This window comes from Rhinatrema bivittatum, chromosome 10 (genome assembly GCF_901001135.1).
Source record: "Rhinatrema bivittatum chromosome 10, aRhiBiv1.1, whole genome shotgun sequence".
Classification (NCBI taxonomy): domain Eukaryota; kingdom Metazoa; phylum Chordata; class Amphibia; order Gymnophiona; family Rhinatrematidae; genus Rhinatrema; species Rhinatrema bivittatum.
This window is the reverse complement of record NC_042624.1, coordinates 8,158,398-8,170,315: the sequence shown is the minus strand read 5'-3', so window position 1 is coordinate 8,170,315 and position 11,918 is coordinate 8,158,398. Positions and strand designations below refer to the sequence as shown.

Genomic DNA, 11,918 nt, shown 5'->3' with positions numbered 1-11,918 from the left:
GCAGGGAAACAAAGTGTAATGCATCTGCCTCAATGAGAAGAGTTGCATAAGCCCATCGAATTTTCTCTGCCCATATGAACCAATCCAGTCTCCTTTCATTATTATTTATCAGTACAAACTTTCCCACCACCTAATTATAACTGATGTATACTGTGTGAAGTTTACATCTTAGCAAGAAATCTGACACTAATTTGTCAAGTTATAAATGTATATAAGGAGTATCTCAAAAGTTTTGTATGCAGTTTTCTTTCTGACATCATTTATTTGGGAAATAGAAAAAGTATTAGCTTTGCTAGCAATTCAGAGCACAGAAACACAATGGAATTACATTACTGTTTCCTAGAAATGCTGTCAGTTTACAGGTTAATAGTGTCTTCTGACATATGATCTTATTTTATTGTATCACTGTTTTTTATTTGCACAATTAAATGTGAAATGAGAAAATGGCCCATTGTGCAAATACATCCAACTCTTCACATTTATTTATGGCTGTTTGTTTAGAATAAAGAATGCAATTCTTGTTCTTAGCAGGCTTCTCTTCCCTCTTCCATTGATTCAGGAAAGAAAAGGCTAATTTCAAGGATCCAAACAGATAAAGGACACATAATACAATAATAAAAAAGGCAAAAACATTATGAAAGTTATTTATAGATACTGCATTTGCCAGACATTCGTATCAATTTGAATTCATATGTTTGGTTTCCAGTTTTGAGATGCTAGATCTGATTGTAGATCAGTCAGAGAATGGCATATTGTAGACGTATGCTTTGTAACAAACACCTAAAATGTTATACTTCTGCATCTGGAACAGTGACTTTATCCTTTGTATCTGCCACTTTTACATGTCATGGGGAAGCTAAATTAAGATTTGATTTCTTCCAGGGCAAATCTTCCCAAACCTGTCCTGGTGACTCCACAGCCAGATGAGTTTTCAGGATATCTGCAAGGAAGATTCATGAGTTCAATTTACAAGCACTGGAGACCCAGCATAAGTAGATCTGTCTCATGCATATTCATTATGGAGCTGCTGAAAGCCGATTGGCTGTAGGGTCATCAGAATGGTTTTGGGACGCAGTGCTCCAAGGTGTCCTCCGGACTCCTCTTTAACTTTCCAGGTACATTAAAGCATCATCCATGATAGATGAGTCTTTGTTCTGGTGAGAATTTAAACAGAAAATGATCTGAGCAGTTTTCCAGTTAGTTCCTGAGCTGGACAACATTGAAATATGATAAAAATATTAGGTCAAAGCTAATATTTTCCAAGACAGCCCATGAATGTCTTTCAGCTTATCCATTGCATCCTGTTTGAATGTTTCCAACAAGCTTTTCAGCCTGACGAGCTTTGAGGAGATTTCTATAAATATCTGATTCCAGAAATCGGGGATATGAATCTCTTTCCATATGCCTGTATACTATTTCCTGGGCTTCTGCAAAACACTGCTCCGTTGGGGCTTGAAGGTTCTTAATGATAGCTTCCCTGATAGGGCTGTCTATGTTAATCTGAAAAAGTACAAACAGAGTGGTGTTATAGAATGCATCAATAACAAAAACCCAAAAGAACAAATGGATACTGAAGGGTCAGTAAAGTATTTATTTTTGGCATTTGTATAATGCCCATCTCTAGTATGTATGCCTTACAATATCAACTTTGGGAATCTATACTAAGAGAGGGTAAAAAAAACATGGATCATGACAAATTCTTATAGAAAAGCAAGATGGAACATGTTAAGTTTTCAGTTCAGATTTGAAGAGCATGAGAGGAGAAATGTTTTGAAAGTGAAAAAAAGAATAATTCAACTTGAATTGTTTTATATAGTTATTTAGTTAGTTTATAGTCCATCTTCCCTTAAAAGTATACTCAAGGCAGAGTACAGTAAAATCAACAATATACAAAACAAACTCCAATAAACAATAAAAAAAACAAGGCCTGCAAGCAAATGAAAAAAAAACTTACAATAAGAAGAAAATAACAACAGCTTCCTCTCATGAGCAGGTTATAAAATAGCCATGTTTGACCTGAAAAGGGCAAAAATATGAAAAAAACCTGAATAATAGCTATTATTTTTCAGACATAGATGTTATGCCTGTCAGTCGCAGATGGCTGCGACCGCGAGTACTCACTGCCAGCACCACATTCCTGCCCTCCCCAGGTCTGCTTGCTGCACGGGCCTGCCTGTATCACCATGTTCCTCGGGTCTCCTCACGGCGACATGGTCGCTGCTACTTCCTGCATTGATGCCGGGCCTTCCAAGGCATGCGCTCGCGTCACAGGCCTCGCCTTTGAAGCCTCTTCAGCGGAAACCTCGGGGGCATCCCTGGTTGATGATGTCATCAGACTCCTGTATTTAAGCTCCACTTTCACTCCCAGCTAGTAGACTTTGCAACAAGTCCAGTACAAGTCCTCAACTCCTGCTTTGTGTTCCTGAGATGCCGCTGCTATCTGCTGTGCCCGTGGACCCTGTCTGGCACCCGCTCCTCGGGGGTCAGTGTGCGCTGTTCGGAGACTTGCTCTCCTGGCCTACCCCACTTCTTGGGCTGGCCCTGTGCCGCTTGGGTTCTACTCTGCTGCCGGCTTCTACAATCCAGGTCTCCCTTGGAACACCGCAACAACCTGTGAGTTCCTCGACTAGCCTTCCCAGCTCCTCGGGGTCAGGCCTGTGATCTACAAGACTGCCGCTAACTTCATGGAGTGACCCCTAGTCCTTCTATTATCCAACAGACAAATAACCGATTCACATCTACCTGTTCTAAACCTCTCATGATTTTAAAGACATCTATTATATCCCCCCTGAGCCATCTCTTCTCCAAGCTGAACAGCCCTAACCTCTTTGATCTTTCCTCATAGGGGAGCTGTTCCATCCCATTTATGATTTTGGTAACTCTTCTCTATACCTTCTCCATTGCAACTATATCTTTTTTGAGATGCGGTTACCAGAATTGTACACATATTTAAGGTGCAGTCTCACCATGGAGTGATACACAGGCATTATGACATTTTCCGTTTTATTCACCATTCCCTTCCTAATAATTCCTAACATTCTGTTTGCTTTTTTGACTGCTGCAGCACAGTGAGCCGACAATTTCAATGTATTATCCACTATGACGCCTAGATCTCTTTCCTGGGTTGTAGCACCTAATATGGAACCTAACATTGTGTAACTATAGCATGGGTTATTTTTCCCTATATGCATCACCTTGCATTTATCCACATTAAATATCATCTGCCATTTGGATGCCCAATTTTCCAGTCTCACAAGGTCCTCCTGCAATTTATCACAATCTGTTTGTGATTTAACTATTCTGAACAATTTTGTATCATCTGCAAATTTGATTATCTCACTCGTCGTATTTCTTTCCAGATCATTTATAAATATATTGAAAAGCATGGGCCCTAGTACAGATCCTTGAGGCACTCCACTGATTACCCTTTTCCACTGAGAAAATTGTCCATTTAATCCTACTTTCTGTTTCCTGTCTTTTAACCAGTTTGTAATCCATGAAAGGACATTGCCAACTATCCCATTACTTTTTACTTTTCTTAGAAGCCTCTCATAAAAAAAATTGTCAAATGCCTTCTGAAAATCCAAATACACTACATGTTCCAGTTCATCTTTATCTACATGTTTATTAACCCCTTCAAAAAAGTGAAGATTTGTGAGGCAAGACTTGCCTTGGGTAAAGCCATGCTGACTTTTTGCCATAAAAACATGTCTTTCTATATGTTCTGTGATTTTGATCTTTAGAACACATTCCACTATTTTTCCTGGTATTAAAGTCAGGCTAACTGGTTTGTAGTTTCCTGGATCACCCTTGGAGCCCTTTTTAACTATTGGGGTTATATTAGCCACCCTCCAGTCTTCAGGTACAATGGATGATTTTAATAATAGGTTACAAATTTGAACTAATAGATCTGAAATTTCATTTTTGAGTTCCTTCAGAACCCTGAGGTATATACCAGCCAGTCCAGGTGATTTACTACTCTTCAGTTTGTCAGTCAGGCCTACCATACCTTCTAGGTTCACCATGATTTGGTTCCGTTCATCTGAATCATTACCCATGAAAACCTTCTCCAGATTGGGTATCTCCCCAAAATCCTCTTCAGTAAACACCGAAGCAAAGAAATCATTTAATCTTTCCATGATGGCCTTATCTTCTCTAAGTGCTCCTTTAACCCCTCAATCTTCTAAAGGTCTAACTGACTCTTTCTCAGGCTTTCTGCTTCAAATATATTATAAAAAGATTTTACTTTGAGTTTTTGCCTCTATGGCCAACTTCTTTTCAAATTCCCTCTTAGCCTGTCTTATCAATGTCTTACATTTAACTTGCCAACACTTATGCTTTATCCTGTTTTCTTCTTTTGGATCCTTCCAATTTTTGAGGAAGGTCGTTTGGCTAAGATAGCCTCTTTCACCTCACCTTTTAACCATGCCAGTAATTGTTTTGCCTTCTTTCCACCTTTCTTAATGTGTGGAATACATCTGGTCTGTGCTTCTAGGATGGTCTTTTTTAACAATGACCATGCCTCTTTCACACTTTTTACATTTGTAGCTGCTCCTTTTAGTTTTTTTCTAAGTATTTTTCTCTTTTTATCAAAGTTTCCCTTTTGAAAGTTTAGTGCTAGAGCTGTGGATTTACTAACTGTACCCCTTCCAGTCATTAATTCAAATTTGATCATATTATGATCACTATTGCCAAGCGGCCCCACCACCATTACCTCTCTCACCAAATCCTGTGCTCCACTGAGAATTAGATTTAACATTGCTCCCTCTCTCATCAGTTCCTTTGTCTATGTAAACAAAGGATACTGATTCTTTAGTTGAGAGCACCTGGAAGGTCATTTTCAAAATGAGTTCTGCAATCCTTTGCATCTGAAACTTGCCTTCCCTCAATCTGGCTAAAAATCTGGGAGTTACTCCATGGCCTCTGTGTTCCTGGTGTTACAAAGGTGGACCTTGGGTCTGAGACAAGGTTGTCACCACCTGCAGGAAGGAGACCCTGCAGGTTCTTGTTGTTGGTAGGCGGAGAAAACAGGACCTTCACCAGTACCAGCCCTCGTTCCTCTCAGGTTGAGCCCTTGGGTGGCAGGGCTGGCTGGACTTATGAGCGGGTCTCAAGAGAAGAGCAACTCCACAAGGCAGCAAGCCGACGGAGTCAAGGATGAACCATAAGTCAGGACAAGCGGCAATCCAGTGAAGTTCCAAACCGTTCCAGAAGTCAGGGCAGGTAGCAATCCAGTGAAGTCTGAAACCGTTCCAAGAGTCAGGGCATGCAGCAATCCAGCAAAGTCCAAGACTTACCAGAAGTCAGCAGGCAGAGATCCAACAAAGTCCAGGAATGTATTAAAGGTCGGGGCAGGCAGCAATCCAAAACAAAGTCCAAGACAATCTGAATCAAGACCAGAGAAGCAATCCAGGAGAAGACGGTGACAGGCAACTAGCTACCCACAAGGAGCATGACCTGTTGCTGAGGCAAGACATTGCAGGCAGGAACAACCTTAAATAGGCAGAAGCATTTACGTTATTAGAAGGGATCATGGGAATTTTCCCACCGCGGTCCTTTAAGGACAGTGGAGAGGTGCGCACACGCGCCTAGGAAGTTGCCAGTGGGGTCGGGCTTTTGTGTCCTGAGCAGTGGCCCTGAGCCGTGGAGAGGTTTGATACTTGCGATGGCTCTCTGCCGCTGCAAGAAGAGTCAAGACTGGACCAGGGCTGCGTTGAATGTGTGCAACCGGCCGCAGAACTCTATGGCTGGCGCGTGCAACACCTAGGGGCATACTTTGGTTTCAGAAGTAACCAATAAAATACAGAATAAAATACAAAGTTCTTACCATTATTCATGGCCTACTACATAACTCATCTTCCACATGGCTGTGCTCATTACTCCGCATTTACAAACCTACCCGTCATTTAAGATCACTAACTCAAAACTTATTAGACATCCCCTCTCCACGACAGGCTAGACTTGATATCACCAGAAGAAGAGCATTTTCTGCAGCAGGACCCACCATTTGGAACTCTATACCCAATTTACTTCGTTCATTATCCAATACCCAACAATTTAAGAAATCATTAAAAACATATTTATTTCAAATAGCATTTAATATCCATCCACAACACACTACTTCAAATAATCAACACTCAGTAACATAACAACCCCTTCCCTACTCCCAATGCTTAACATCATTCATGTTTCCACCTTATGCGTCCCCCCTTCCTATTCATTTTTTCCCACCTTTCCCTTCCACAAAATGTACTACGGCCCAGCTCCAGCTTTGATCATTTAATTAGATTTTTTGTTACCATGAGGTATATACCAGTTTCTGTATTTTAATTTATTTTTTTTTATCTTTATTTTATTTTCATTTTACTGTGAGCCAGAAACTGGAGAAGAGAATCCACCAGGAGCCTTCGCAAACCTGCATACCACGGTATTCTGGGCCAAAAATTGTAAAGCCTGTTGCTCAGTTCTGTTATATGTAAACCGCGGTAAACCACGGTATTCTGGGCAAAAATTGTAAAGCCTGTTGCTCAGTTCTGTTATATGTAAACCGACGAGATGTTCCCAACGTTCGTCGGTATATAAAAGTTACTAAATAAATAAATAAATAAATAATGAAGTTTTAAGAAAAATAAAATCAATGTTTTGATCAAAGAAGAAGAGAAAAGTGAAAAGCATTTAACTTTCTGGACAATATAAAGAAGGGGTGGCCAACTCCAATCCTCAAGAGCCACAGATACTCCAGGTTTTCAGGATATCCACAATGAATATGAATGAGATAGATGTGTATACAATGGAGGGAGTGTATGCAAACCTATCTCATGCTTAGTCTCCTGAACACCAGAGCTGGTGTATATAAAAGATATATAGAAACCTTACAACTAATTATTTTAGAATTATTTTAGGATATTTTAAATCTTATTTTGGAGGGAGTGAGCTAATTTAAACTGTGCAGCCTGGTGTAATATTATCATAAAACACACAAAAAAGGCCTGATATACCAATATTGAAGAAACACTCCTCTCAAACATTTGATGCAAAAGGACATAACATCAATCAATTCATGATTATTTCAATGGTGGCCACGCTCACATTTTTGTCATATCAGCTCACTCACAATGTATGTTTCAGTATATTGCCAGCATTGGGATACATCTTAACCAGTCAGGGCAATGTGCATCCATTACCCCTACAGGAGTGCAGTCATTTTCAAACTGCCCATCCGAGTACAAAGTACCCCTAGGCCTTGTGCCTGATTGACAACTGCCAAGATTACAAGGAACCATAAACATTTCCACCTGTTCTTTCTGTTAAGAAACAACACAGGCAAATTTGAAAATACAATTTACAGGCATTGTTTTCCAATCCTGCCTAAAGGAAGTTTCCAATGAATGCCTGGATTGAATGAGAGCATTTTTCAGATGCTTCTTTACCCAAGTATGAGTAAGTGTGATTTCACCTCGTACCCTGGAGGCTTCATCCCAAGATATGAATGCCCCGACATGAAAAAAGAGAGGGAGCTCTGGTGGGGAAGAGAAGGAGGAAAATGGAGAGGAAATCAGACACAGAGGTATAATAGTGGGGATGAGAAGTAAGGACATAGATGGTGCATTGGAAGAAGAAAGAGGAAAAAGAAGAGGGAAGATTTTGAGTCTGAGGGTACAAAGGGAGTTTAGTTATGGGTAAAGGGCAGAGAAGGAGCTCATGGTGGAGGGGAAAGAAGAACTTATAGGAAGGAGAAGAGGGAGCACTGGGTGAGAGCAAAAGGGGAAAAAGAAGGGATGGGGAGGGACAATTGAAAGATAAAGCGATGGAGAGATGGACAAGTCATTGCTTTAGCACAGGTCATGTTCATAGAAGGTTAGGATCGCTGTTCCCTCTAAGCTGTGCACCTGCTCACAGGTGGTGATCCTCACACAATGGCAAAACACTGCTGGATAGTATTTGTATTGCACAGGCTCATAGCACACAATTTTCAACTCAGCTTATAAAAAAATTGCACAAAAGACAATGTTTGCCGTACTGTCTTTCAAAAATTAGAGGGAACATTGGTCAAGACCATTGCCAAATAACTACTTTTTTGGAAACATCAATGAGCATGAAGTGTTCCGAAGCACTGCCTCAATAGTTATATTTCTTGGAGTCTTTTCTGTAAAAAAGAATACAATGAAAGAGGGGTTTTTTTTCTCGTAATTATGCTTTTGATACAGGCCTTATTGACCAATACTCATATAAATCAGTCTTCCGATCTTATCACTTTTTGACACATATATAAAAAAGAGTGTTTTAAAGAAGAAATTACCTTAAAAGTTCTCATTTTTTCATGCAGATCACAGCCTGTATTTAGTTAGCATGGTGTACAACATCTCATCATTTTAAACTATTTTCAAAATATATTGGCACAATTTACGTATCTGTTTATTTAAGTATTATTAACTATTTGAAAGATTTAATGTAAAGTACATTTTGTGCTATATTTGATTTTATGACTTTTGGGGGTAGTGTTGCAGGGGAATGCACACTAACATTCTCTCCTCCTCTCTCATTCTTGATCTTCCTGAAGCCAAACATCCAAACCTGGCTGTCTGAAGGTCAGAGAGAAAGAGAAAGAGAGGGAGAGAGAGAGAGAGAGAGAGAGAAAAGCACTAGATGAAGAGAGCCTTATATTCTAGAGTTCCTATTTTTCAGTTCTACTATTTACAGTCATATGTAGGGACGTGCATTCGTTTCAAATGAATTTCTAAAACTTGATGAATAAGGGCAATTAGTTTAATTCGTAGGGGCCCCACAATAAACCGTGGCCCTCTGAGTACAACAAATCTTATTTGTTGCATTTCTTTGAAATGAATGCATCGAGCCTAGGCCCAAGGCCGGGGCCTTGCCTAGGGCATAGGTCAGGGGCCATAGCCTACACCCGACCTGGGCTGACACCGGGACCTTGGCTGAGACCCAATCGCCCGAATAGATTCTTACCTGAACTGTAGGGTATGTAATGGTCAGGCTGGCCAGGTCCCAATGCCTGTGCCTCATCCTAGGCTGGACCCAGGCCTGATGCCATGACCCAGCCTGGACCCAGATGCAAAACCACAGCAAGGCAGAGGCCTCATATAGAAGCAGGAAGCAGCTTTATGCATGCTGTTAAAAGTTCCAGAAAATGCAAAAGGGAGTAGTTTGTTTAAGCATTGATTTGATGGTGACTGCTAAAAAGTTGTGGCAATAATCATTGATGATTCCTTATGGTCAGACATAGCAGCTTTTGAAAGACCACTATATCTTTACCATGGTCAGCACTGTAGGAATAATTAAAATAAAATGTACATGTATATATAATAAGTATCACAATCCGCAGTCTCCCTGAATACTAATCTCCCGACTCCTGCCTACAATGGGCTTCAGAGAGAAATCAGAAGAGTAGCATTGAGATTCCAGCCATTTACCAATCTCTTCAGAAGACTAGTACTCAACAATAAATATTAAGAGTGGGAGCAGTGCCTTGACATGTTTTGCTCTGTAATTTGAGATCATGTTTGGTTATTTACCCATGAGATAAGTGATATCCATTAGTGAGATCAGGTTTGATAATTTACTTACTGTCATCTTCTGAAGAGAAATGATTTGAATCTCAATGCTACTCTTCTAATCCCTTCATGATATTGAGTTGCCTGTTTGAACAATTTATTGTTTTGGTCCCTCATATTGTTAATTGGGGCATGTATACAATAATATTCTATCCTTATTTCTATCCTTATTTCTATCCTTATTTCTATCCTTATTTCCTTCCTCTCCCAGTTCTACAACCTTGTTTTATTGTAACTTTTGCTTCCGTTGCACTTGTTAAAAGAACAGTTTTGCACCCCCTGTTATATGTAAACCGGCATGATATGATCTTATCATGAATGCCGGTATAGAAAAACCTTAAATAAAATAAATAAATAAATATTCATATTGTACAGAATACTATTTCAAAAAGCCCTGTTTTGATATTGAGACCCTTCTAGCAATGTGTCTATACTGTGTCTCTTTTCTTGCAGTGTAAGGAAAGCAGTAGAATATATAACTGCCTTATTTGGATAACTAGGATACCAGGGGGTCTGTGCGTCCTTTTTCATGAGTACTGGACAATGTTTATTCACCTCTCTGGCAGAATTGGGCTGGATGTACATTTTATAAAGTTTCTTGGCCCTTGAAATTCTTTTCCACTGGGATCGAATTTTCTTGTAACTTTCACAAGCAAACCAGAATTCGATGTTCTCATCGCTGTATTCAGATTTTAGGAAAGCTCGATATACTACTGGACCATCTGAAAATACAGAATAAAAATGCAAATGTTTATAATAATATGTAGGAAGACCAAAAGCTGTTCATATGTACATCTGAACCAATAAGTTAACAATTCCCTTTTACAGGCATGGGAAAAATAAGGTACCATAGCGAGAAAAGTGGAACAAGAACTGTGCCTTCTGATTGGCAAAGGGAGCTGGGAGATGTGGGTACGAGCGGTAAGGAAAGGTCCTTCAGCCTTGGCATCCTTAAAGATTAAAGATTTGCAAAAGTTCAAACACCAAAATCATACACTTCAAAAACCCTCTCCTTCAATTTCAACCTGCTCATTGAGGCATGTAAAAACTTACCCATCAATTTCAATTTATTTTAGATAAGGATTTATGGGAATTTGTCATCAACAGTGCATTACTTTTCACAAAACCATCAAAATGTTTTCTGCTTTTTAATGAAACCTTAGATGATCTGGAAAGTTGGCATGAAATACTCTCTAGTATGAGGACACTTTTCGATAGCCCCTGGTGTTCAGGTGCAATCGCGTAACTTCTATTTTATCTTTCAACATCTTTATTAAACAATAACAGACTACAAAAGAAAACAAATTTAGTAGAGTGCAATCTCCTTCTTCGTCTTTTTTTTTTTTTTTTTATAATTCTATCCCTCAATTCCCCCAGCCCTCTCATCTCATCCCCTCCCTACAATATCAGCTTCTCTCTAATGGGAAATATGCAGGCACCTCCTATTTCTGCGGGCAGCCAATCAGGGCTAGAACAGTATGCGGAGTTTGGGAAATCAAATCACCGTCTGCTGTACACCCCCTCCCCTTTTCAATTCACCTAAAAGCATGCGTGTGGTGAAAGCCATGTGCATTTGTACTTGTTGCTAGGAGGAACATTTTCATCTGGCATAATCTAACGCAGCTGTAAATCCCTTTTGAAAAAACATTCTCTAGTTTCTCGGGTGAAAGCTTTCATAGAAAGGAGACGACCACGTTCGCATGAAGCAAGCTGCTCACCTGAAAACAAAATATTCCAAGACTGAGCTAGGACTCTTTGAACACACGGAGGTTGTACAGGCACCGTTAAAGACTGCAGCGCTTTGTGCAGGGAAATGAGGAATAATGTAACTTATGTGACCGACGTGTGTCTGCATGAACTCTTTTCTTCTTTTAACATACACATAGCGAAATGTTATGCTTACATTTACACTTACAAAAAGTTATTAAAATGTAGTTATTGAGCTGATGTGATGCTTATTAATGCACAGCAGCTCATTATTAACCAGTAGGATGTGGTTAAAGGATACGCAAAACTGACGTCAGAAGGCTGATTTCACAAAAACTTTAACTTCAATGATATGTGGTTAGAGGATTTTACAAAGCTTTCTGTATGAAAGATTTTTCTACCCAGCTCATTTGCATCCATAAAAAGCTATCTCACACAAAACTCAACGGTGTAGACAAAACCAGTGAACCTTAGCATATAAGCCTCATGGTGCATTTTTGCACGCCGTGCGGTGTTTTGCAAATAGTGACATTGACATTCAAAGCATTTTAACCAGCTAAGTTCAGACACAGAAGGAAAAATGGCAGGATTTGAAGATTCTGCCCCGTTGAGTGGCTAAGAGCTAGTTGTCTGAAT

The 11,918-nt window shown here is 39.7% G+C and overlaps 1 protein-coding gene across 3 annotated transcripts in view; it reads right to left on the bottom strand.

Moving 5' to 3' along the window:
• Positions 1 to 615: 615 nt before the first annotated feature.
• The window catches only part of RGS13 (regulator of G protein signaling 13), a 96,981-nt gene continuing 85,678 nt past the window's right edge, over positions 616 to 11,918 (bottom strand). For all 3 annotated transcript variants that reach the window (XM_029618733.1, XM_029618732.1, XM_029618734.1), the window contains exons 4-5: positions 10,131 to 10,297; positions 616 to 1,500 (exon numbers count right to left, since the gene is read on the bottom strand). In XM_029618733.1, the coding sequence (XP_029474593.1) occupies positions 1,288 to 1,500; positions 10,131 to 10,297 (380 nt within the window). In that variant the 3' untranslated portion in view covers positions 616 to 1,287. The remainder of the gene's footprint in view (positions 1,501 to 10,130; positions 10,298 to 11,918) is intronic.